The sequence below is a fragment of the Capricornis sumatraensis genome, chromosome 15, assembly GCF_032405125.1.
Source record: "Capricornis sumatraensis isolate serow.1 chromosome 15, serow.2, whole genome shotgun sequence".
Lineage (NCBI taxonomy): Eukaryota > Metazoa > Chordata > Mammalia > Artiodactyla > Bovidae > Capricornis > Capricornis sumatraensis.
Window position 1 is genome coordinate 33,273,703 of NC_091083.1, and position 24,259 is coordinate 33,297,961.

Genomic DNA, 24,259 nt, shown 5'->3' on the forward strand with positions numbered 1-24,259 from the left:
CTCCTCTTCACTTTCTGCCATAAGGGTGGTGTCATCTGCATATCTGAGGTTATTGACATTTCTCCCAGCAATCTTGAGTCTAACTTGTGCTTCTTCCAGCCCAGTGTTTCTCATGATGTACTCTGCATATAAGTTAAATAAGCAGGGTGACAATATACAGCCTTGACGTACTCCTTTTCCTGTTTGGAACCAGTCTGTTGTTCCATGTCCAGTTCTAACTGTTGCTTCCTGACCTGCATACAGGTTTCTCAAGAGGCAGGTCAGGTGGTCTGGTATTCCCATCTCTTTCAGAATTTTCCACAGTTTCTTGTGATCCACACAGTCAAAGGCTTTGGCATAGTCAATAAAGCAGAAATAGATGTTTTTCTGGAACTCTCTTGCTTTTTTGGTGATTCAGCAGATATTGGGAAGAGGGATGAGATGTATGTGTATATACATATAGCTGATTCACTTCATTGTGCAGCAGAATCTAGCACAGCATTTTAAAACAATTATACCCCAATAAAAAATAATAATAAAGTATTATAACATCTACAAATTATTTTGAAAAACTTTAGTTAAAAATGATACAGGAAAAAAGAATGAGATCTAATCACATAAAACATCACCTGCCCCAACTCCCGGCCAAAACCTACCACCATATTAGTATAGGTCTATTTACAGCAGTTCCTTGTACCCAGTACATCATGCCTGGCTATCGAAGGAATTACAGAACATACTAAAAAGCAATATAAAAAAAGCCATGGCTTTTGCATCTCTGTATTAGCAGATGGATTCTTTACCTCTGAGCCACCACATAATCAGAAAATATTCTATTATCATATTTAAAATGAAAACTAGTAGCTGTTCTCAACATTAGCTGAATAATATTAACATTGCCAAAATACCTGTTGTTGACAAATGCAAAAATGCTAACTTACAAGATACAGGTTGAAAAATAAAAATGTAAGTTGTTGATTTCAAGTTAATATTCATGGTTTGAAATTTAGTATAATGTATGGGAATATGGCAATCTATAGCATTCAGTGCATTACAAGTCTATCTTGACACCCTAAGCCATAAGAACACCTAGTATCCAGACCTTGGTTTCTAGATACCGTTCTTCAATACAGAAGAACTAGAGCTCTTTGAAGAATGGTTGATTCCAGGGAAAATGAAAAATGAGCTTGCAGTATCTTATGTTATCAGAAAGTAAGGAAGATGCTCATAAAAGAATGGGTAATGGTGAAGAACACAGGAACCAACTGGATGGAATTACTAATGGCCAAATATAGGACAATTCAAGCAACAAAAATAAATACAGTAATGGATTATAGCCCATGAAATAAAATATACACCAGTTAACACAGATATTTTAAAAATGGAATAAATAAATAAAAGAAATCTTTTTATTATATTAGAATTTCAATTAATAAGTGTAGAAGGTATGATGGAAACAGAAAATCACAGTGCAATAATAGTAATGGTTGTAGGCAAGCATCAGCAATGAATGCTAAGATTAGTGGGCAAATGTACGATGAAAAATAGGATATTTGCATAGTCTCATGGTATTTCTCCAAAAGTAATTATTATGCAAAGGGAAAAACAGTAACTTTACAGTGGGAAACCTGGTTGATAGACATCACTGCAAACAAGTGGTCAGAGTACAAAAGGACAACAGACATCGTGTGCCTTCTGCTGGGATACACTGGGAAGGGCATCACATTTTTGTGGTATTCTTTCCAAAAATGGGCTTCCCAGGTGGTTCAGTGGTGAAGAATCCACCTGCCAATGCAGGAAATGTAAGAGACGTGGGTTCGATCTCTAGGTCAGGAAGATCCCCTGGAGGAGGAAATGGCAGCCCACTTCAGTATTCTCACAGAAAGTTCCATGGACAGAGGCACCTGGCAGGCTACAGTCCATGGAGTTGCAAAGAGTCGGACATAACTGAGCATGCGCACGCATCACACACACACACACACACACACACACACACGCATATGCACATTTGCTAAAAATACAGAACCTCAATCTAATGAGCAAACATCAAGCAAACTTAAATTCAAGGACATTCTTCAAAATGTCTAGTCATACTTTTCAAAAGTGTCAACTATAGTTATATGTGTGTTAAGTCACTTCAGTTGTGTCCAATTCTTTGTGACCCCATGGACCGTAACCCGCCAGGCTTCTCGATGTCTGGCTCTAGGTGATCACATCTTGATAGTTATACAAGATGCTAATATGAAGGGAAGCTGAGTGAAGGACTCTCTCTACTATTTTTTCAACTTGTCTGCTAGTCAAAAATTATTTTTAAGAAAAAGTTAAGGAAAAATCTTGTATGATTTTATTAAATGATTTTTTCAAAGATGGGTCCTTAATAATCTACTCAATATTACAGAGAAATCTGGAAGTCAGTAACTCTAGCCCTTGGATTACAGAATCAGGTTTTAGAGTTTAAAAAGACCCTTGGATAAGCATTCCACATCACTTTCAGGTGTGGAGAGTAAGACCCAGAGGCGCTGAGTTACTAAAGTCTTTGTTCTAGAACTCGTCTTTCATCTGTCTATTCAGTTTTATGTCTACACTGCTGGATTGAAATCCAAGTACTTTCACTTGATTTAATTAATTAAATTTAATCTAAATTTATAAGCTATTTTACAAGAAACATAATATTCTAATATCTAATATAGTTATAATGAAATTATGAAAATCTTACTCAAGAAGAACACAATGTTTTGCTTTTCATAAAACCTTGAGTAGCACTTTGAGAAGTAAAAATAAACTTTGTAAGATTGAATTTAGTTCAGACTACAAATCAATTTCAAGGAGCTCAGGGTTTGATTAAAATTCATTATTCCCTTTGGTTAAAGCCATCCTTTCATTTCTTCTTGCATGTAAGTTTGCTTGGGTGTTTGCTCACATTCTCACACACACACACACACACACACACACACACACACACACACAGCATTCGTTAAAATATGAAATATGATAGGTCATTTTATGTCATTTGGTATAACTGTCTGAGATGGCTCCATGATATAATCATGTGTATTAGGGGCCAGAGCAAGACAATGATAGTCTTGGCACTCAGCCCATGTTTACCTTCAGTTTTTATTGCCGGTAAGATTTCTATTTCTCAACAAAACCTTTTCCACCCTACAGAGTCTGGACTATGCATCTACCAGATGGCCTTGTTATACAATCAAGTTTAATGGGATTAGACCAGATCACTGAATTTTAGAGATTCTTCACTACCACAGCTATTTCTTCTCTGAAATGCTATCACTCAAATAATGTATACAAGATACTCCTCTGGTCAACTTGAGTTTTAAAAAGCACCAACATAGATACCTGAACAAATTTGCATTTTCTTTTTCCAAAAAAAGAATTTGGGCACCAGAAATGAAAGTACTTAGGACTACTATTTATGTATGTATGTGATAACAATATTTATTGGAAGACGTCTTAAAAAATACTGTGTGGTTAAGCAAGATGTTAGGAAGATTATTCCAAATATTTCTAGAGTAGAACTTCTATGTCTCTATAGCTGAATCTCTCCAGGCTGATCTATTATACTCTACTTTTCTCAGGTACACTGGATCAAAATTCCAGGGTCATCTTTTTATAAATATATATTTTTAAAATATATTTATTTATTTGGCTGTGCCGGCTCTTACTTGTGTCATGTGGGATCTTTAGTTGCAGCACGTGAACTCAGCTGCTGCATGTGGGCTCTAGTTCCCCGACCAGGACGCCTGCTTTGGGAGCACATCCTTAGCCACTGGACCAGCAGGGAAGTCCCCAGAGTCATCTTTAGCATCACTGCTTATTCACCCTCACCACCTCTATGTTCCATCAGAGCCAGTCTTTATCGAGTCTTGCCCATTTTCTTTACACGATTCCCTCAGTTCCTTCCTTTTGCTTGCCGTTATCATCACCCCAGTTCAACCCCAATAGATATTGACAATGCTGGATATATAAGAGAGGTGGGTTCAATTCCTGTGCTGGGAAGATCCCTTGGAGGAGGACATGACAACCCACTCCAGTATTTTTGCCTGGAGAATTCCATGGACAGAGGAGCCTGGCAGGCTACAGTCCATAGGGTCGCATAGAGTTAGGCACAACAGCAGCAACTTAGCAAGCATGCACATGGCCAGTTAACAATGTTATAATAGTCTAGGTGGTCAGCAGAGTGACTCGGCCATACATATATATGTATCCATTCTCCTACAACCTCCCCTCCCATCCAGTCTGCCGTAACAGGAATTTGATATATGGCTCTCAACTTGGCAGAGTCCCAATAACTATGTTCTTGTTCTCATATTCCTGTTTGTCAGGGGCAGGGGAAGCAAATGAAGTAGTGCAAATTAAGACTGGGGACCATGGACACTGAACAAGCAAAATAAACCATGGGCATTGAACAAGCAAAAGAAAATAATATCAGCTAATGTGTGTAAGAAAAAGACTACCTCCAGGGGAGTGGGATGAATTGGGAGATTGGGACTGACATTTATCCACTACTGATACTATTAACGCATATAAGACAGATTACTAACGAGAAGCTGTATGGCACAGGGAACCCTATTCAGTGCTCTGTGGTGACCTAAATAGGAAGGAAACCCCCAAAAAGGGGGATGTATGTACACGTATGACTGATTCACTTTGCTGTACAGCAGAAACTAACACAACATTGTAAAGCAACTGTACTCCTGTAAAAATTAATTAAAAAAAGAATATATCCAAAATATTGCATTGTTTTAAAGACATGATTGAAAGCTACTGTTTATTAAACTATGCTCTATATAATCTCATAGTAATTTAAACTTCATTTAATATTACATCAGTTCATTTCAGTCCCTCAGTCGTGTCTGACTCTTTGCAACACCATGGACTGCAACATGCCAGCCCTTCCTGTCCATCACCAACTGCCAGAGTTTACCCAAACTCATGTCCATTGAGTCGGTGATGCCATCCAACCATCTCATCCTCTGTCATCCCCTTCTCCTCCTGCCCTCAATCTTTCCCAGCATCAGGGTCTTTTCTTTTCTTTCTTTCTTTTTTTTTTTTTTTACAAAATCAATATAAATTTTTACTGCTTTGGGTATACAAATTATTCCCCCCCCCCTTTTTTTTAAGTTTTATTTTTACTTTATTTTACTTTACAATACTGTATTGGTTTTGCCATACAGGGTCTTTTCAAATGAATCAGCTCTTTGCATCAGGTGGCCAAAGTATTGGAGTTTCAGCTTCAGCATCAGTCCTTCCAATGAACACCCAGGACTGATCTCCTATAGGATGGACTGGTTGGAGCTTCTTGAAGTCTAAGGGACTCTCAAGAGTCTTCTTAACACCACAGTTCAAAAGCATCAATTCTTCTGCACTCAGCTTTCTTTATAGTCCAATTCTCACATCCATACATAACTACTGGAAAAACCACAGCCTTGACTAGATGGACCTTTCTTGGCAAAGTAATGTCTCTGCTTTTTAATATGCTGTCTAGGTTGGTCATAATTTTCCTTCCAAGGAGTAAGAGTCTTTTAATTTCATGGCTGCAATTACCATCTGCAGTAATTTTGGTGCCCCCCCAAATAAAGTCAGCCACTATTTCCACTGTTTCCCCAACCTATTTGCCATAGATGATCTCATTTCATCCTTATACCAACATACTACTATTTGAGTTTACAGATAAGGAAATTCAAGTTCAGAGAGGGTAAGGAATTGTCTTATTCTTATATAGCTAGAAGATAGCAGAACCAAGTTTCAAACCTATATTGTCCATCTCTAGAATCCTAGAATGCAGTTTTTCAGTGTCTTATGTGGTCCATGTCTGGAAGTACAGTAGCTTTGATTATGTTAGTCAGACGAGCCATCATTCCTACTCTAAGCCATTTTACAACATTTTATGAAATTCCTCTCCCAACCTAGAAAGTGAGAGCACACACAGCCCAGTGAAGTCGGTATTATTGGCCCCATGATACCAGATAAGGAGGCTTCCTAGGTGGCACAGTGGTAAAGAATCTGCCTGCAATGCAGGAGAAGTGGGTTCTATCCCTTGGTCAGGAAGATCCCGTGGAGAAGGAAATGGCAACCTGCTCCAGTATTCTTGCCTGGGAAATCCCAGGGACAGAGGAGCCTGGTGGGCTACTATAGTCCAAGGGGACACAAAGAGTCAGACTCAGCTGAGTGACTGAGCAAATGGAAGCTCAGAGAAATCAATCAACTTTCCATTATCACACAGTTTATCAGTGACACACGGCAATCTGAACCCAGACAGTCCGATTTCCCTTCCCCTTCACAGCCATTTTGCCAATTTTAACATGGTTGTGTTGATATTGGTTTGATGTTTTCCCAAAGGGAGTAGTGTCATCCAACTTTACCCCATGTACTCTCCTGCTATATGTGTACACACACACACACACACACACACACACACACACACACACGTATATACACATATAAGTGGGAAGGTGAAACTGAAAGCCACTCAGTCACGTTTGACTCTTTGCAACCCCGTGGACTGTAGCCTGCCAGGCTCCTCTGTCCATGGGATTTTCCAGACAAGAATATTGGAGTGGGTAACTGTTCCCTTCTCCAGGGGATCTTCCCAACCCAGAGACTGAAGCCAGGTATACAGAGGAGAGAGATTCAGAAATAATATTCCAAGGAATATGAACTATATTTATGTTAATATATGAACTATATTTATCTATGCAGTGGCTGGCATGGTTTGGGCTCTTAATTATCAGGAGTAACACTGACTGTAATTGTAATAATGTTAGCAACATAACTGGGCCATGCCTGATTGTTGCCAGCATTCTTTTTTTCCCTAAGACAAGAAGACTAAGTGTCTGGTCCTGCCCAAACACAGAATATCTATAACTTGCAGACAGATGTCATTGAAACCACCTTTGCATGTCTATGGTTTTGATTATTTCAAGGTACTAAGTGATCTGATTTTTAATCGGTCTGGGGGATGAAATAGCCATGTGAGTGAGTGAGTGAGTGAAAGTCGCTCAGTCGTGTCTGAGTCTTTTGTGACCCCATGGATTGTACAATTCCATGGAATTCTCCAGGCCAGAGTACTGGAGTGGGTAGCCTTTTCCTTCTCCAGGGGATTTTCCCAACCCAGGGATTGAACTCAGATTTCCCATATTGAAGGTGGATTCTTTACCAGCTGAGCCACAACGGAAGCCCAAGAATACTGGAGTGGGTAGCTTATCCTTTCTCCAGCGGATCTTCCTGACCCAGGAATCAAACTGGAGTCTTCTGCATTGCAGGTGGATTCTTACCCGCTGAGCTACCACTTAGTTATGATTAACTGTCTTTCCTTGCACAGTACCCCTCTCCCAAATCTGCAGAGCACAGTGTCTAGCCCATAGTAAATACGACTACATACTTTCTAAATGAAGGACAGAATTTCTCACTTATTTTCCATTTAGACCTTAAACTAAAGGGACAAATACAAAAATTTTGATGAGCAGTTTAAAAATAATTTTTATTCCTTCATTTAAAATATTTTTTTTCTTTTAAAGCACTTTCCTTTCTTGACACAACACTGATATCTTGGGGGTATTCTGTTTTACTTTATTGGGGAGTCATAATGGTTACCTATTTTGATGCTTGCACAATCCCCAAGTCAACTCTGACTTTCTTTGGAAAACATCACCATTTGCCTCAGAGTCTATGAGATTTCCTTCCCCAGGACTTGGGACTGAGGTAAATTACAGACAGTCTCTTCGGGTGAGCACAACTACAACATGCAAATTCTGGCACCAAAGCACCACTTGGTGCTCACAGAAATACAGTACGCTGGAGAGCAGAACAGATGCGCAGAGAGGGAGACCGGAGAAAGTCCTGACAGGCTTGGATCCCAATCAGCCCCTTCCAACGTCTGGGCAGAATCCTTGTCCTTAGATTCCCTTGAGTTATTTCTGTAGCCTTAATATAAACAGCTCCTTTTATGGCTTAAGGCAGGTTAAGTGGGTCAGTTCCTAACAAATGTGACAATATATTTTAAATGAAAAGTAGTGAGGCATTGTTTTAAATGCACAGATAACTTCCAGGAAATGTTGACCGTTGCAAGAAATAGTTTCAGTGGGATTTCCTTAACATCCTCAGATGTTTATCCTTTCTCCAGCGGATCTTCCTGACCCAGGAATCAAACTGGGGTCTTCTGCATTGCAGGTGGATTCTTACCAGCTGAGCTACCACTTAGTTATGATTAACTGTCTGTCTTTCCTTGCACAGTACCCCTCCCCCAAATCTGCAGAGCACAGTGTCTAGCCCACAGTAAATACGACTACATATTTTCTAAATGACCACAGATGCCTCTGGCATCACCTCTCAGAGGCAATCCACAGAAAAGAGGCTCAGGTTGGTTTGACGGCTGAGTGAAGAGTAAATAAAATGCTGGAGCTCAGCTAGTAGGTTAGGGTTAGGATTCACATCCCTCTATTGTGAGCATGGGAAAAAGGCACTCCTGAGCAGCATTTCTCAAAGTACAGTCCTGGGTAAAAGCACAAATCCCTGAACCCCATTCCAGACCCAGGAAGTCAAAACATCTGAACGGTGCAATGCATTCAGCTGCAGAATCCCATGGCTAGAGGAACCCGGCAAGCTGTGGCCCAGAGGGCCACAAAGAGTTGGGCACAATGAAGGCAACAGCACGCACGCTTGTAACAGGCACAACAGGTAACTGGCGTCATGCTGTTTCAGAATCTGCTACTCAGGATGTGGTGTGAAGACCAGCACTGTCACCAGTGAGGGTGTCACCAGGGAACGTGCTGAAAATGAGGAGTCTCTCTCACCCACTTGACCTACTGAATCAGGATCTGCATTTGAACAAGATGCCCAGGTGGTCCAAATGTTCATTAAAGTGGGGGAATCTTGCTTAAGATCATTAGTTCCCTGCCTGGTTGTACACTAGAAAGACCCAGGTCACTTAAACACATGACCGTGGTCTGAGTTCCACTCCCTGGAGACTCTGAATTAACTGCTCTGCAGGGTGACCTGAGTCTAAGGACTTATAAAATTTCCCCAGAGGATCCTAATGTGTAGCCAAGATTGAGAACCACTGTTTAGCAGGTACGAGGAGATACACCCTAGGAGAAGAAATTCAATCTGTCAAATGGATTTTGAAGCTCATAGAAGGGACAATGATCTGAAGACAGATTTCTTTTGATTTGAAGGAGCAAGACCCCAGAGGGAAAGAAAACTGCATTTCTTTATAATTTCCCGAAAAGACTGACTGGTTTGGAAAATCACAAGACAGATCATGGAGAGGGAGAACACAGAGTTTGCAAAGTGAACTACAGAGTCTAGGAAGCATGCCACCCAGTAGCCTTTTGGGGGAAAAGAGGGTTTTTGCTACAATACTTCTCAAGCAAAACCCAAGAAGATTGCAGCCCTCTTAGGTGCTGGAGTAACAGATGCTTGGGTAGAAAATTAGCAATGGCCAAAGGAAGAATAAGCAATTTCTGAAACCTGAAGACCCTGACCTATGAGTCCCAATGGTGGCACAGAAGCACCTGCTGAGGGGGAACCAGAAGAGGCCAAAATAGGACAAGGAGGAACCAGGACACATGGAACTTTTGAGCAGCAGCCACTGCGCAAACCACTGGATTAATCACTGAAGCTTGAGCAACATGTCAAACACTGAGAGACTGGGCCATTCTTCAGCCAGAGGCCAACAACTGCAGGCTATGTCCTTGGTCCAGGATCCCCTTTCTCCATCCCGGGACAAAAGGCTCCCCACCTTTGCTGTTCCATTCCTTGGCAGAGTTGCTGCAGAGGGAGGAAAGAGAGTCTTGAATCCAAACACATATTTACCCAAGGGATATTAAGTCTGAATCTAGATGTGACTGCAAGATTGAGGTTTTCCAATACCATAGTGGGAATGGAGGCTTGAGGATTAAAGGGCATTTACTTATAGAAAAATGAGGAAAGTTCCATGTTTGATTCCTGAAATATGCCTGCAAATTTCCAATCTGCTGCACTAGCTAATAGGATCTAGTCACCTGCCTATAAGGCAGTTTTCCTCTCATTAGGTCCCTGGGGACTTTGTGTTAAGACAAACAGGCTTCTTTGAATGGCATTCATTTTGTGAGAGGATGTTTGCAAGAGGATGAGGATGAAGGAAAATGTTCCAAGATAATGAAGCATAAGCAAGCCATCTATAGCTTAGAGAGAACTGGGGCCAGAACTCGGGTCTACTAACTGAGATGTACGGATGAACTCTGAAACCCTCAAGACTATCTTGAGGTTAAGAATCCACCTAAGCAGCATCCTGTCTTAGTACAGGATATTTACTTATAGACAGATGGATACACTGCATTAATATCATTAATCACTGTCAAGTGAATCAGCCTCAGTGGACAAAGTTACTGACCAGTGAATGGCCTCAAATGACCATTTGCTGATTGTTAAGAAGGGATGAAAAAAAGATGTAATTAAGAGATGACATAGTTTGGGAACAAATCACATAGGGAATCTAATTTGGGGATTATTTAAAATAAAGTATTTATGAGACTCCCCTCCCCCAAAGAAAACCTAACCATCGATTAGACTAGTATAGTAAAACCTAAGAAAGTAAATTTCACTAGATGCTCTTGAAATTGCCTCAGCTAGAACACATTCATATACAATATAATTCTACATCTGCTATGAGCCCACTACAATGTTTATGTTAGTGCCATGAAACATTTCTGGCAAATTTATAAGAATTTGTTGTAGTATCCTTTCTGCCCAATCCAGAGGCGAGAAGAAAGTAGAAGGATTAAAATTAGTAATGTATATTTCAGCAACCAGTTTCTTGGAATGTTGCCCCAAGCCAGAAAAAAGCTCTACATTATGGAAAATACTCAATGAGGATAGAAGTGATGGAAAGAGATAAGGTCTCAATAAATGGTCAAAACTGTCAGTGAACTATTAATGATCTCTAAGTATTTGTTGAAACCATCTTGAAATAACCAACACAAAAGGGAAAGTTCAGTTCAGTTCAGTCGCTCAGTCGTGTCCGACTCTTTGCAACTCCATGAATCGCAGCACGCCAGGCCTCCCTGTCCATCACCAACTCCTGGAGTTCACTCAAACTTACATCCTTCGAGTCGGTGATGCCATCCAGCCATCTCATCCTCTGTCCTCCCCTTCTCCTCCTGCCCCCAATCCCTCCCAGCATCAGAGTCTTTTCCAATGAGTCAACTCTTCGCATGAGGTGGCCAAAGTACTGGAGTTTCAGCTTTAGCATCATCATTCCTTCCAAAGAACACCCAGGGCTGATCTCCTTTAGAATGGACTGGTTGGATCTCCTTGCAGTCCAAGGGACTCTCAAGAGTCTTCTCCAACACCACAGTTCAAAAGCATCAATTCTTCGGCACAGAACTGAACCACAAAACCAAGAAGTCTAATGTTCTCTGCTAATAACCCTGATTACTGAAACAATCCTTTAAGACAAATCCGTACTCTCTGACAGCATGCATAAAACATGAATTATCTTGCTGTGCTACATGGATTCCTGATGAATCCTCACAATGAATTAGGCAATCAAGAATTGTTTACCATCTGTATAAAGAACCAGTTCCTTTTGCTTTGCTTTAAAACAATCTATCTTTGGACAACCCACAAACATGGGTGGAAAATATTTATGCTCCCAAACCATGAGTTTTAGGATAGAAATGTTGAGGTTCATAAGTCAATTCATAGGAACTATGAGCTCAACAGGGAATTATAGGGTTAAAATAAATCACTCTAAAAAGAACTCTAACGTAACCTGTCTTGGTAGATGGAGACCAGATTACTTCGGGGTTTCAAATAAAAATTTTTGCTACAAAGTTGATAAGTTTTATGTCCAATGAAGTTTTTTTTAAAGCCAACTTGCTTTCTTAACATCATCTCTTGACAGGAAAAGGAGTGTTTGTTTTGTCTGTCTTCAGACTCTCCTGAAAGTTGCTCTAGAATCGTACCCAAAGAACCTGTGCCATGGGCAAGCTCAGGCTGCACAAGAGAGCTGCTTAAACATACTGTGTGGTCCAGAGAATGGTCCTTTCTAGGAAGCAGACTTTCTCATGCAAAAAGGAAGAAAAACTTACCTGGGTAATCATTCTTGTCTATGTCTGAATCTCCTCTTAAAGTAAAGCCGAATCCAGAAGGGACAGCCTGGGAGGCCCATACTCCTTGCAGAATCTGGGAAGGCTTGGTGTTTAAGCCATTCTTGTTCCCGTTGTAAATGAGCACTTTGCCTCTTTGATCCTTGCCTGCAAAGGGTGCACCAATGGCAACGTCTGCAGACAGAGACACATCATTTCTCATTAAAGACGAATGTTAGAGAATTAAGTACAAACAGCAACAATCCAAAGGGCTTCTTCCGTTTTCCAGAAAAATGTGTAGGACTACAGCAAGAGGAAATTATCCATTGCCTTTCATCCATCCAAAAAATATTTACCAAGTGCCTACTATGTGTTGGGTACAGTGGATTCAATGGTGAACCAGACACTGATTTTCAAAAGTTTATATTCTAGTGCAGGGAATAGACAGTTTGAACAAAGAAATAATCAGAGGGGGACTTCCCTGCCCTTCCAGTGGTTAAGACTCTGTGCTTCCAGTGTATGGGGCACGGGTTCAATCCCTGTTTGGGAAACTAAGATCCTGTTTGCTGTGCAGCATGGTTGAAAGCACACATACACACACACACACACACACACACACACACACACACAAAGAATCAAGGAAAGATTGAAAAGTGACGATCTTAAAAATACTGATGTGATGGAGAGTGACTGGATTCTTATTTTAGATGAAGTGTTCAGACAAGGTGTCTGTAAGGTTGACCTAGAAACAGAAGTCTGGGGACAAGATGAAACGAACCATGTGGAATCAGAAGGAAAAGCAGTCCAAGAAGAAGGGAAGACTGTATAAAGGCCCAGGGATGCAAGGAGCTTGGCCCTCCTGAAGAGCAGCCAGAGGGTGGTCTACGTGGAAACTTAGTAAGGGATGGGGAAGAGTTGGGTCAGAGCACTGGGCTGGATAGACCAGCTGAGGCACATTTGCAGGGTACTTAAGAGTTTCTTGTTAAAAGAAATAAACATATTTTTTCACAAAGATTATATTCTTGAATGATGACATCATCCCATGATGTAGGCAAGATTCATTTCATAGTCAAGGCCTCTGAGAAACTGGGAAAGAGCCCTATTGACTGTCTCCAACTAAACTTAGCACTAAGTGAAAATGACCTTCTGTGTTCAACAGGATTGTTCTAAACAATGCACCATACTAACTGAAAATCCTACTGTGTTCAACAGGATTGTTCCAAACACTGCATCTAACTACTTAGGTTTACATGAAAGAGAGCACCAATAACACAATAACAGAACAATTCTGTGCCACGGGCATCACTGTGTGTCCTCATTTTGTCATTCGTCTGTTTATTTTTGTTCCTAAGTAAGTCTGATAAGGCTAAATAAATTGTAAATTGATTTTTACTATATAACAAGGATCATAAATCCACTTTCACTTAACAGGTAAGGATAAACTCTCAAAAAACTCAGCCTGTTGCAGAAAATAAATACATTCTCAAATGGTAGATGGAAAGGGCTACTTTTCTCATATCCTCTGAGTCCATGAGTTGACATCTGTCCCCTGGTTTCATCCCATTTTGGCATCATTTTAAAGATACCAAAGCTCAGAGAGGCAGAACCCCTTTTAGGTCATTATGAATGTCTCTCTTAGCTCTTAAAAGTATCGTTAAAGGTTTGAGAGAAAAGACAAAAGAGAAGATAATGAAAAAGATGATTCCACCAATAATTTAGCATTATTTATTTCATGTGGTGTTCAGGAATAGGGCAGTTTTTGAAAGCAACAAATCAGTTGAAGATGAACTTGTCTTTTTTAAAAAAAAATTTCCCTGGAACCATGAGCTTTTAATATGCCTTTATGTTTTATGGTGCTTTAAAAGTTACCATACATTGCTGAGACATGTTTTTCAAAGAAATCATAAAAGTACATGACCATGTGCCAAAGGTATTAATGAATACTTTGATTTGATGAGAATACTCCCTAAGCTCTTTTGTTGGAGCAAAATCCTGTTACTCCCTTGAATGTCAAGAAACCCATTATACCTTGGTCCTTAATTTAAAGGTCCTGGAAATGTATGCAAAATTTTGTGTGAGCTGTCATGTTTTACTGAGGAGAGGGTACTTAGAAGGCATTCTAAGTTTGATCCCTGGGGCAGGCTCCTTTGTCCATGGAATTTTCCAGGCCAGAATACTGGCTTGGGTTGCCATCTCCCCTCCAGAGGATCTTCCTGACACAGGGATCAAACCCACATCTCTTGCATCTCCTGCATTGGCAGGCGGATTCTTTACCACTGCGCCATCTGGGAAGCCCCAACATCTATATTAGCCCAAACTAAATAAAGCTTAAATTACCTTGAAATTTTAGATAATTTATTAAAGACCAATCATAAGAACTGTTTCACATATAGCACCGTGAAATCTGTTGCTTACTTCATGTAACAGTAACATGATCTTATGGCACATAAGTAATTTCCATGCAGTGGTATAAATTACCATTGTATCCATCTTGGTTCAGGTCTCCTAAATGTGCCACAGCACTGCCGAATCTCCCGAAAACCTCAGTGCCTGCAAGCACCTGTGGGTCTCTGAAGACGAGGGCACTCTCTTGCAGATACAGATAAACTTGCCCTACCTCTCTAGGGCTGCTCTCAAATTCACGTTCCATAAAGAGAGGTGCCCCAATCAGTATGTCATCCATCCTGCAGGGAACAGAGAGTGAGAACAGCACAGACATGAGCTGCTTTTGGGTAGACTTCTAATCAACGAGATGGGGACATTTCCACTGGTTTATTTCCTTTTCCAGGAGACATTTTACAGTCATCATATTTCTTTCATTGCTTTCTTATGTCTTCAGAATAGAATGCCGTAAGAAAATAAGAGTTGCTGAATTATCACACTGAACCTTTCAAACTATGTTAAAAATGACTACTTTAAGAAAACCACAGATATTTCACTCTTTTCAGCTTTTTAGCCTATTTCCAGGAAACGTAGTTACACAAGTAAAACATATCAGAAAGACTTAACTAGGTTTTTGAAAACATGGATGAGAATTTGTCCACAATTTATTTAATTGTACATTTATATGATGAAGTATTCTTGCAATGACAAGGTTTAAAATAAAGCCTATCCTCCTCTTTTCTTTTGGCACTTCATTTAAATAAAACAGAGGCCAGAGAAGGTTCTCATACTGGCTAGAAAGGCAGAAAACAAAATTTTCCTCCCAAATGTAGACTAAGGTTTTTTCTTTGTGAAAGTAGATATTATCACAGAAAACTAGGAGATAATTTTTCAGACTGACTATGTTTCAAGAAAGAAATAGCAATTGATTGCTGCTCGTGGTGGTTGTTCAGTTTCTCAGTCATGTCTGACTCTTGTAACCCTGTGGAGTATAGCCTGGCAGGCTTCTCTGTCCATGGGATTTCCCAGGCAAGAATAGTGGAGTGGGTTGCCATTTTCCTTTTCCAGGGGATCTTCCCAGTGGGTTGCCGTTTCCCTTTTCCAGGGATCGAACCTGCATCTCCTACACTGCAGGTGGATTCTTTACCAACTAAGCCACTAGGTAAAATATTTTCTTAAAAATATTCCAAATGCATTTGCTCACTGTTTCCATAGTCTGGGCCAAGAGGGAGGTAGGGATTGGGGTTGTTCCAAGCCTCGGGATTTTCCTTGGAGGAAAATCTTTATTTTCTTATTTATTTATTTTTAAAATTTCTGTTATTATTATTGCCAGGATAAAGAGGTAGTTGTTAAACACCTAATCGTGTGTGCTGCAGCCTTGTAGTTCAAAGACATCTAAATCCCCTGGTTCTCTAGTGCAGAGATTGATGGGGACCATTTTCCCATTCTCCAAAGAAGGAACAAAGCCATACAATTGGTCCCTGAGGACAGAGACATGGCAGGGGACTGGCACATTGCCTCACTGTGTTTCTCACTGCCAACACTGGGGAGTTCTAGAAATGCAAAATTATTTGACCTATCATTGTGAAAGATTAGCACATCCATGCGATCTTTGGATTCTTGGAGGATTATGACAACATTGATTTATTTTCATAGAGATACAGTTCCCTAGATATTTAAGTGTAAGTCGTCTAAAATGTTCTAAACGCCAAAAAGGAGAAAGACATTTGTTCTCAATTTATAATTGTGTTCTCATAAAGCCGAGAGACAATAACTGTCTTGGATTCAATTGGTTCAATGTGCCTTGTAGAATATTTTGCACTTAGTGTCAATATTATTTTATGTTAGCAATAATACTACTTAACTGTCACAGTATATATTATTGTCTAGGCTGGTGTTTTAAAATCTTGATTTACAACTCATTAGTGAATTGTGAAATCAATTTAATGGTCTTGACAAGCAATTTTGAAAAATGAAATAGAATAGAAAATATGAGTGAATGCATTGCACATAATAGAGTAAATAGTGTTCCATGAAACCTTTTGTTTCAGTTGTGTGTGTATTCTAGGTTGCAATGTCAAATGTATTTCTAATTATGAACCCACAGGCCAAAAAGCCACTGAAAAACTATTGCAGTAGGCCATGCATGCTATTAGCCTATTTCAAAATTTATTTTTCAAATCCTTTTTTTGAATAGACTCAATTCAAGTTTAAAGTTTAACAATATTTAGTAGTAAGGATGCTTTTCACTGAACTTCTGAAAAAGCAGTTGTATAACAGCTGGGTACTATTCTAAAAATATATAATATACATATAATATTACTTAATCTCAAAAAGAACAATGATGAAGAAATACTATTTATGATGAGGTTTTCACTAAAAGCCACCTTCTCTGCTTGGGTCATGTTGGAGGTTTGGATGAGATCTAAGGTATGAAAGTAGGATATATACACTCAACTTCAGCTTATCTGAATTGTCTAATATTTGAGCATAGTTTTCTTTCAGTTTCTATGTATTTGTGTCTCTTTTTTATGTCTAAAAAAGTATTACGTCCACTCTAATAATATAATGTAAGGCACAGGTTCTCATCCTTTCATGTGTTGTTAGAGACAAAACATTATAAATATTTTTTCTGAAGAGAAAAGCATAAATATACTGAGAGAGGTGGGGGATGAGGGAACCCATCAATGAGAATATTCATTATGAAGAGTCTGAATTTAAGTTTTCTACAGCCAAATAGTATTTAATATGTTGATTTAACTTTAACCCATAAAATTTTCCATTTCTTCTTCTTTCTCAACAGTTCTTAGTGTATGCTAATACCCAAGACTGATTTTCAGAATGTAGTTATTTATTAAGAGAAGGCAGGTTAAGAGGCTTTATATTAGAATTGATATCTAATCAATATAATTATTTTATGACAGGCAAAAACTAATATGGCTTATCAATTACATTACAGAAATCAATTTAATCTGCAGCTTCTTTATGCTTTAATTTTCTAGATTTTCTACTTAATCACATCATAACGATTTCTCCTCTATGACAGAATCCACTTAGACTAAATCTGACCAAAACAGAGTTACTCAAAGCTGCTTCCTTTCAAATAAATTTTCTCTAAAGTGCTCTCAAGTTAACCAACTGCTAAGAAGCTCTAAATTTAGTTCCTTTGAGATCTGCTGAGGCTAGAACAATCCAATGGATTAAATTGTATTTCTGTGAATTTCTGAAATAGTATAAATACTAAAAGGGTCAAAAAGCCATAAGAAAATAAAAAAACAGATCTGCTTAAGTTCAAGAGGAAAATACTATCTCCCTTTGTTGTTAAGTTTGTCCAGAAATTCCTAACAGAGTTTACACAGAAAGACTTCATTGCTCTGGCTGTTTTAAGATAACTAAACTGAAATTAATTTCAGCAGCTTGTGAATATTTTCAAAACAGTCCCAGGCTTGACCCTATCAATGACCAGTCAGCATGCACACAGCTGTTTAGTCTAAATTTTTGAAGCCCACTTCTGATACCTGGGTGTTTCTTTAAATAAAGATACTGGGGAAATCCTCACCAGTTTATTAATTTGGTTACATTAGTTAATGACACCACCTTTTTTCCCCAGTGGTGGGTTTTGAAGCATTTGTAGGGACTTTGCTTTTGTTGCATAGTAGAGAGATAGGATGACGTGTTTACTAGGTGATCTCACATACACCAGTACTTAATTATCCCTCAGATGGAGAAAGGAAAGTCTGCTTCAATCCCACAGAACCTGGGTCCTAACTTCTGAACCGTGAATAATCAGTTAGCTCGGTGATGTTCTTAACCCTAGTCTGAGTCACTGCACAACATTCACTTGGGTCCAGGACTTGAAAGATTTGGGAAAACTAGAGATCGGGTAAAGAATAAGAATTAAATTTCAATTCTAGTATTGAACTCTGCTAAATAATGTTCACTTATCATTCCTTAATCACTGATAAATGCTGGGAAAGCTAGAAAGGGTTTTGTGAATTTAAAAAATTGTAGGAATTATAGACTCTCTAAAATTATTTATGAGTTAAACTAATGACCGTGAAATACAGCAACCTAGTATGCCTAGTTTTAATATAATCCAACAAACTGATTTTTCTTATAGGCCATGACAATAAAAACCATTGATAACTGATTTTTTTTTAGCATCATTAAGGACAATATTAAAGTTCTTTGGGTGAAAATAACTGAAATTATGAATTTATATTTTTGTAAAGTAGAAGTCTGAATTTCTTTATAAAAATAATGGAAACTAATAAAATGCACATTTAATAAACAGATTCTCATCAAAGCCAAAACAGAGTAAAGATTTAAACAAAGGTTTAAGTGCTAGAACAGAGCTGGTGTTAAAAGGATGCTCAACAGATATATGTTGAATGAAAGAATAATAAAAAGATATTTTCCAAAAGATACAAAAGTTACCAAACTTATCTCCAATCATACGCCATCACATAACAAATAAAGTTCATTTCTAGCTATATTGAGGTCATAGCTAATGTCTATCAACGATGTATCTAAAGTGCTTAACCCAGATCTGGGAACACAGATAAGATTTTTCAGAGCTGTGCTTCTTATGAAAATGTAAGCTCCATGAAAGCAGAGCCCTATTCTTTCTTATTCATCGCACATTCTGAGCAGCCAAGAACTATGTCTGGTATATAGTAGGTGCTCCAACAATACATGTTGGATGGGTAATCAGATCATCTCAGTTTATTGGTTTTCTTATTTAATCATTTGTTCAATCTGTCAGGTGCTTTTAGTGGATCAGAGAGATGCTTAATAATAAGTTTCTTTGAAGTAATGACTTAAACACAACCATAATTTATCATGCTGTTTGATCCAAGTTCAATTGTAATTTACTGCCATAATCTGAAAAAATAGCATTATTATTTTACCTTCTGCATGGATGTCTCTAGTATGCAATAACAGGAGAAACAATATTTATATGCAAATATTTTATGAATAAATCATGTGCTAAAAAGAGAGATGAGCAAATTCCTCAATGGCTATGGATTTCAAATGGCCAAGGACTATTCAATTCATGAAATTAAAGATAAAACTAAGTAAAATAGTGTTTTCTTAGAAGTGCAGATGTGGCAAAGACATTAAAAAGGATGATAGAGAGTTCTTCAGTAGTTATATCCTCTTGCCCTGAACTTAAAAAAAACAAAACAAAACAAAACAAGAGAGCCTCTATTTTGTTGAGGAAATATAGAAGGATGTATTTCATGAAGAAAAAAGTATAACATCTTTAAGGATGACTATAATATTCAGTGAGTGAGGAAGTTCTTATAAACTTACCCATCATTGTTAACATCTGATACTGCAACTGTATATCCAAAATAAGATGCCATCTGCAAAGAAAAACCATAAATAACATATTTTGTGTTCAAAAAGTCATCTCTCAATTTTCCCTGAAAGATTAGAGACATTGCAGCACATTTTTTGCATTTAAATTCATAGACCCTTAGACATGGACAGAGTCTTAGAGTCATTTAGTTTAACCCCTGACCTAACGCATAATGAATGCTCCTCACAACAGCCCAGACATCTGCTCGGACAACCTCTGGAGACGTTCAACAATCAATCCATTCAATTTGCAGATACAACTTTTAGAACACTTTTTGCTAAAACTGGTCCTTCTATAATATCTAGTCCTCAATCCTCCTGCCTAGTTCTGCAATCTTGAACATCACAGAATAAATCTAATTCCATTTCCATATGAAATCTCACATGGAAATGATTGCAGCCCACCATCTTGCTTACAGATATGTGATACCAAAGAAAAGATGACACCTCATGAGCACACTGACAGAGGTTAAGTAGGACAGACACTCTCTGCTTTGGTCTCTTTGTACCACTGAAGCATAAAAAGGTTTTCATTTGTGGCTAAACCATGTCTCAGTATCAATTCAAACTGAGTTTATCATCTGTTAAGGTTTCTAAGTCGTCTGTGAGTGTGACCAGTATACCTAATCTCTCCACGTTCTAGCTCTTATATTTTTGTTTTTCAACCTACGCTTTCAAGATTTATAATCTTTTCAGATTTGGCCCATAGTTTTTGCCTGCCAGGGTTTTTCATTCCCACATCTGCCATCCAACACCTTAGCGTATGTGGCCTCTGATCACCTCCAAACCTCACCTTCTAACCAGCCTATAGTCTACTGTAAAGTGTGCTCCATGGAAGGCAGAGATCTTGGCCTGTGTTGTTCATTCTTGTTTCTGCACTGTCTGACCAGGTGTAACTCAGGGTAGGTGCCAGATACTCTTTGCAAAAGAAATAAGTAGATAAGTTAACAAGTATAACACAATAATTTAATTCTGCCACCTCTTTTCTCTATTCCAAACATATACAGTTGTTATAGGAGGTGGGGCCTTCGGGAGTAATTAGGTATGAGGGTGGAGCCTTCATGAATGGGATGAGTGTCCATAGAAAAGGAACCCCACAGAGCTGCCTTGTCCCTTCCTCCATGTGAGGACATAGCGAGAAGTTGGCTGTGAACCAGGAAGCAGGCTCTCACCAGACACAAAATCTGACTACCCTTTGATCTTAGACTTCTCAAACTCTAGAACCATGAGAAATAAATGTTTGTTGCTTTAGCCATCCAGTCTACAGTATGTTTATGGACTAAGCCCCAGGGACCAGGTGCAAAATTCTCTTTGTTGAGGAAATGAATGCCTCCTTTGACTGTGTCATGCAGTAATTCAGTTCTCCCACATCTTTTCTTTATTCTGCACACATGTAGTGAAATTCTTATTCCTGTGTGGCACTGTGACCTCACTCAGAGGAATTTCATCATTTATGTATTAAATTCTGAGGTTCAAGATTGAAGAACTAGGTGGTATTGAGGATGAAAAGTTACAGAAAGGCTGAATTTAACAATGTTTAAGGAGTTTTTAATGATAAAAATGTAAAACAAAAAGACAATAGAGAAGTCTTGCCATATTTTCATACACCATTAATTATCACCACTTGAAAATAGTTGTTCAAAATGTATAAATTCACCCAACTGCACAATCATCACAGCCTTATATCTCTGTATTTACCACAAGAGTCTCATGAGAGACATTGTTAAATGCTTTGTTGAAAACTGCACAGTCATGGATAGACTAAAGCCCCAATTGGGGCAGAAATGTCAAAAATGCTCTGTATTGTTAACAAAAAACTATCAAAATTGCTTGACAAATATATGATTTCAAATTTCTGTGTCTAGCTAAGAGCTGAGCATTTCAGGATCTTAAACCTGGATGCTTCTGGGATCCAGCAGGCCAAGACACTCACTTGGCCAGATTCAAATGCGAGGCTTCTAGAAGCTCCAGAACCTGGGTTAGTGGTTAGGAGAGAAAGTTGGTGGCCTAGAGAGACTAATTCAGTTCAGAATTGCCTCCCTAACACAACAGAGCCACATTCATCCTTTAAAAAAAATGTGACAAATTTCAACAGGTCATAAGACCCAGGAAAACCCAGAGTGGAGAATGAAGTGTGACCCCAGGTCATCAGGATACCAGCAGCCTGCTTTCAGAGAATTTACCCATTGATAAGACCCTAGCCAGTGAAAGTGGGTGAGAGGCAAAAATCTAGTGCCTGGGAGGAAGGGACCGGAATCAGACACTTTGTCATCTTCCATATATTTTGGGGTTGGTGAGGGTTCCATTTACTATGAGGGCAGGAGGAGAGTCCAGACCCGTTGATTCCAACCAATATGTGGAACCCAGAAGAAGCTTTTGTCTTCTCAGAGGGAAGGCGGGTACCCAGAACTAATCACCAGGCAGATTACATACAGGACTGCAACATAATAGGACTGATATCAGATTTCAGCCATTAGTGGCTTTTTGGAAAATTAATTAGGGTATAGCTGTTTTACAATATTGTGTTAGTCTCTGTTGTATGATGAGGTAAATCAGCTGTATGTACACATATGTCCCCTCCCTCTTGGACCACCCTCCTACTCCATGCCCCATCTTATCCATTTAGGTCCCCACAAAACTCTGCGTGCTATATAGCAGCTTCCCACTAGCTTTTAGGAAGCACATTCTGCCTTTACATCACCGAGCAGTATCTGGAATCATCATGGGCACATACTTGTTTATTAATTAACTGTTATCTCCTCAACTGCCTCCCCTGTAGTGCTGCGTTCAAGTTGGGATCTTGTCTGATACATGGTTACTCTCCTACTGCTTAGAAGAGTTTCTAGAACATAGTAAGTACTAGGTAAATATTTATTTTATGAATGAATAATATGAATATTATAAGAGTGACATTCACTATTTGACATTAAAACATCTTTACCTGTTCACCAGTGAAATTCTGAATAAAGGTCATATCTGTAGAGTTAATGATTGAAACCTGAAATCAGAGAAATTAGATAGGTTATTTCATTTGGCATAGAACTAGAGAACTTTTTTAAATGTATAACTTAAATCATTTATAAATGTTTGTGGAAAGTCATAAATGGTTAGCTCTATATGTAAAAAAAAAAAGTAAGCCTATAGAATGATCTTAAAAAAAATTCAATTGAACTTTTTATTTATGGTTTCTGGAATCCTTTCTGACAGAATGCAAGTCACTAATTGGATGTAAAGAAATGATATTTGAATTCAAGAATGCTGAGAGCAACTAATTTGATGGTCAGTTAATCTAATCAAAAATTTAGTCTAAATTTCATTTCTGTACATATGCTATTATGGGACATTGATTATGGCTTCTTGCAAAAAAAAAAAGAAATTTGAAAGTGTTGTACATATAGCAAAAATATTCCTTTTCAACTCTATCCAGCCAGGCTAAAATCTATAGTTATTACAGGCTGACCAGACTTTTAAGAAGTATTTTAAATGCTTTTCTTTTCATAAGAGCTACTTATGTTCTTTTCCTATTTTTATGGCAACTAGTGTAATGGGTGTGAATAGTAGCTCTCCAAAATTCATATCTTTCCAGAACTTCAGAAGATGAGCATATGGGTCTCGGTAGACGAAATAAGTAAAGTTAAGGATCTTGAAATGAAATCATAGTGGATTTAGGGTGGGCCCTGTGTCCAATGGCAACCTACTCCAGTACTCTTGCCTGGAAAATCCCATGGACGGAGGAGCCTGGTGAGCTGCAGTCCACGGGGTCACTGAGAGTCGGACACAACTGAGCAACTTCACTTTCACTTTTCACTTTCATGCATTGGAGAAGGAAATGGCAACCCACTCCAGTGTTCTTGCCTGGAGAATCCCAGGGACTGGGGAGCCTGGTGGGCTGCCGTCTATGGGGTCGCACAGAGTTGGACATGACTGAAGCGACTTAGCAGCTGTGTCCAATGACAGGTGTCCTTATAAAAGGAGGAGAGGACACACAGACATAGATGGAGGAAGACCACACGGAGGCCAGGGCAGAGATGGGGGTGAAGCTGCCACACGCCAAGGGAAGGCAGAGCCACTTGAAGCTGGAAGAGGCAGGAAGAGTTCTCTCCCTTGTGTGTGGGAGGGAGCATGACCTTGCCATCACACCTTGATTTCAGATTTCCAACCTCCTAAATTAAAAGACGCTTACTCCTTGGAAGAAAAGTTATGAGCAATCTAGATAGCATATTCAAAAGCAGAGATATTACTCTGCTGACTAAGGTCCGTCTAGTTAAGGCTATGGTTTTTCCAGTAGTCATGTATGGATGTGAGAGTTGGACTGTGAAGAAGGCTAAGTGCCAAAGAATTGATGCTTTTGAAGTGTGGTGTTGGAAAAGACTCTTGAGAGTCCCTTGGACTGTGAGGAGATCCAACCAGTCCATTCTGAAGATCAACCCTGGGATTTCTTTGGAAGG

General features: G+C 39.0%; 1 protein-coding gene across 1 annotated transcript in view; it reads right to left on the reverse strand.

Moving 5' to 3' along the window:
* The window catches only part of ITGA8 (integrin subunit alpha 8), a 195,973-nt gene that overhangs the window by 125,215 nt on the left and 46,499 nt on the right, over positions 1-24,259 (reverse strand). Inside the window, exons 10-13 of the mRNA XM_068986916.1 lie at positions 22,753-22,809; positions 19,764-19,816; positions 14,544-14,749; positions 12,069-12,260 (exon numbers count right to left, since the gene is read on the reverse strand). Of these exons, the coding sequence (XP_068843017.1) occupies positions 12,069-12,260; positions 14,544-14,749; positions 19,764-19,816; positions 22,753-22,809 (508 nt within the window). The remainder of the gene's footprint in view (positions 1-12,068; positions 12,261-14,543; positions 14,750-19,763; positions 19,817-22,752; positions 22,810-24,259) is intronic.